Source organism: Amphimedon queenslandica, unplaced genomic scaffold (assembly GCF_000090795.2).
Source record: "Amphimedon queenslandica unplaced genomic scaffold, v1.1 AMPQUscaffold_4935_Cont23089, whole genome shotgun sequence".
Lineage (NCBI taxonomy): Eukaryota > Metazoa > Porifera > Demospongiae > Haplosclerida > Niphatidae > Amphimedon > Amphimedon queenslandica.
Window position 1 is genome coordinate 1 of NW_003554756.1, and position 1,316 is coordinate 1,316.

Below are 1,316 nucleotides of genomic sequence, written 5' to 3' on the forward strand. Positions count from 1 at the left end.
ATTAACATAAACTCCACCCATCAATCATTATTAGCCACACCCCTCACCTTCCCAAATAATGTATTCTTATTATTAAGTTCATCAGTTCTTCCCAGCGTTATAAAGAACTGTGAGGTATTATCATTCTTTCCTCCATTGGCCATTCCCACCAGACCACGTCTATTGAACTTGAGTCTCTGATGAAACTCATCCTGTTAATTAGAGGAGGTATGGTTAAAGGGTTGTCATGGTAACGATGGACTCACTTTAAATGGCGAACCATAAATAGATTCACCACCTGAAGAGAAGATAAAAAGTATTTGTACAAATAATTATTAATAATTAATACCTTCTCCTGTACCAGTGGGATCACCACCTTGAGCTACAAACTCTAGAAAGAGAGAGAGAGAGAGAGAGAGAGAGAGAGAGAGAGAGATTACATGTACATGTAGGAAAGCAATGTAACATCAATAGGTCATTCTACTTAATTAATAATTATAACTCCACCCACTAATTAATAATAATTAATCAATTACCAAAAACGACTCTGTGGAATATGGTATCATTATAATAATCTTCTAAACACAATTGTATGAAGTTACGACAGGCCAGAGGAGCCTCTTTGGACCACAGTTCAATATCAATATCACCCAGTGTGGTCTTTAATAGTACCTGAGGGGAGGGGCCAGTAGTCACTAATACAGCTGCTGCTGGATTAACTACCTTTCCTTTAGTAGGGGGCTCTGTTATATATATGGAACTCATTCTTAACCTCGAGAAAAAGAACTATGTGTGAAGTGAACTAAAAGTCTCCTTCTTCCAATTGGTATACTTCCGTTTATACTCCGTATATTCAACCACGTGCTTTCACATTGACAAGAACATTTGATGTGTGATGTGCTAAATCTTAGAGAGTTACTTTTATGAAACCATCTCATTTTATTTTTATGATGAAGTGTAGTTAATAATCCTCATTAGTAAATTTATTCCTTTTTCAATCCCATCAGCTACAGCATTCTCTCCCATCTTCCTCAATGCTTGTAGTAATAGTCTCACTAGCCAGACCCTTCCCATATAAAGTCATTGGTGTAGGCTGGCGAATGGTTTGGCTAGCAAGACTATATTAATGAAGTTAGACTGCTCTTCTCTTTACATGTGAAATATTGAAATTTAGAATTTATATTGCACTGCTAATGTATGTGCTATTATGGATTTGGGCGATAACGCAATATGTATGTGTACAAACTCTGTTTATTATACACATTCCTGTATTATATTCATATCCTCATGCTGATTTTTTATTTTCAAAACTCATAATAGTCAAAAGGGCAAAAATA

The 1,316-nt window shown here is 35.6% G+C and overlaps 1 protein-coding gene across 2 annotated transcripts; it reads right to left on the reverse strand.

Annotated features, from left to right (window-relative positions):
- Positions 1-6: 6 nt before the first annotated feature.
- On the reverse strand, positions 7-762 carry LOC100637108 (peptidyl-prolyl cis-trans isomerase CWC27 homolog). Of its 2 annotated transcripts, XM_003391870.2 has the most exons (5): positions 703-762; positions 516-651; positions 329-370; positions 246-277; positions 7-191 (listed from the first exon to the last, which is right to left on the reverse strand). In XM_003391870.2, the coding sequence occupies exons 1-5, from the start codon at positions 742-744 to the stop codon at positions 21-23; spliced, it is 423 nt and encodes a 140-aa protein (XP_003391918.2). In that variant the 5' UTR covers positions 745-762; the 3' UTR covers positions 7-20. The 2 variants fall into 2 exon arrangements, with proteins under 2 accessions (XP_003391918.2, XP_019863502.1); XM_020007943.1 differs by having other exon boundaries at positions 516-762.
- Positions 763-1,316: the final 554 nt, after the last annotated feature.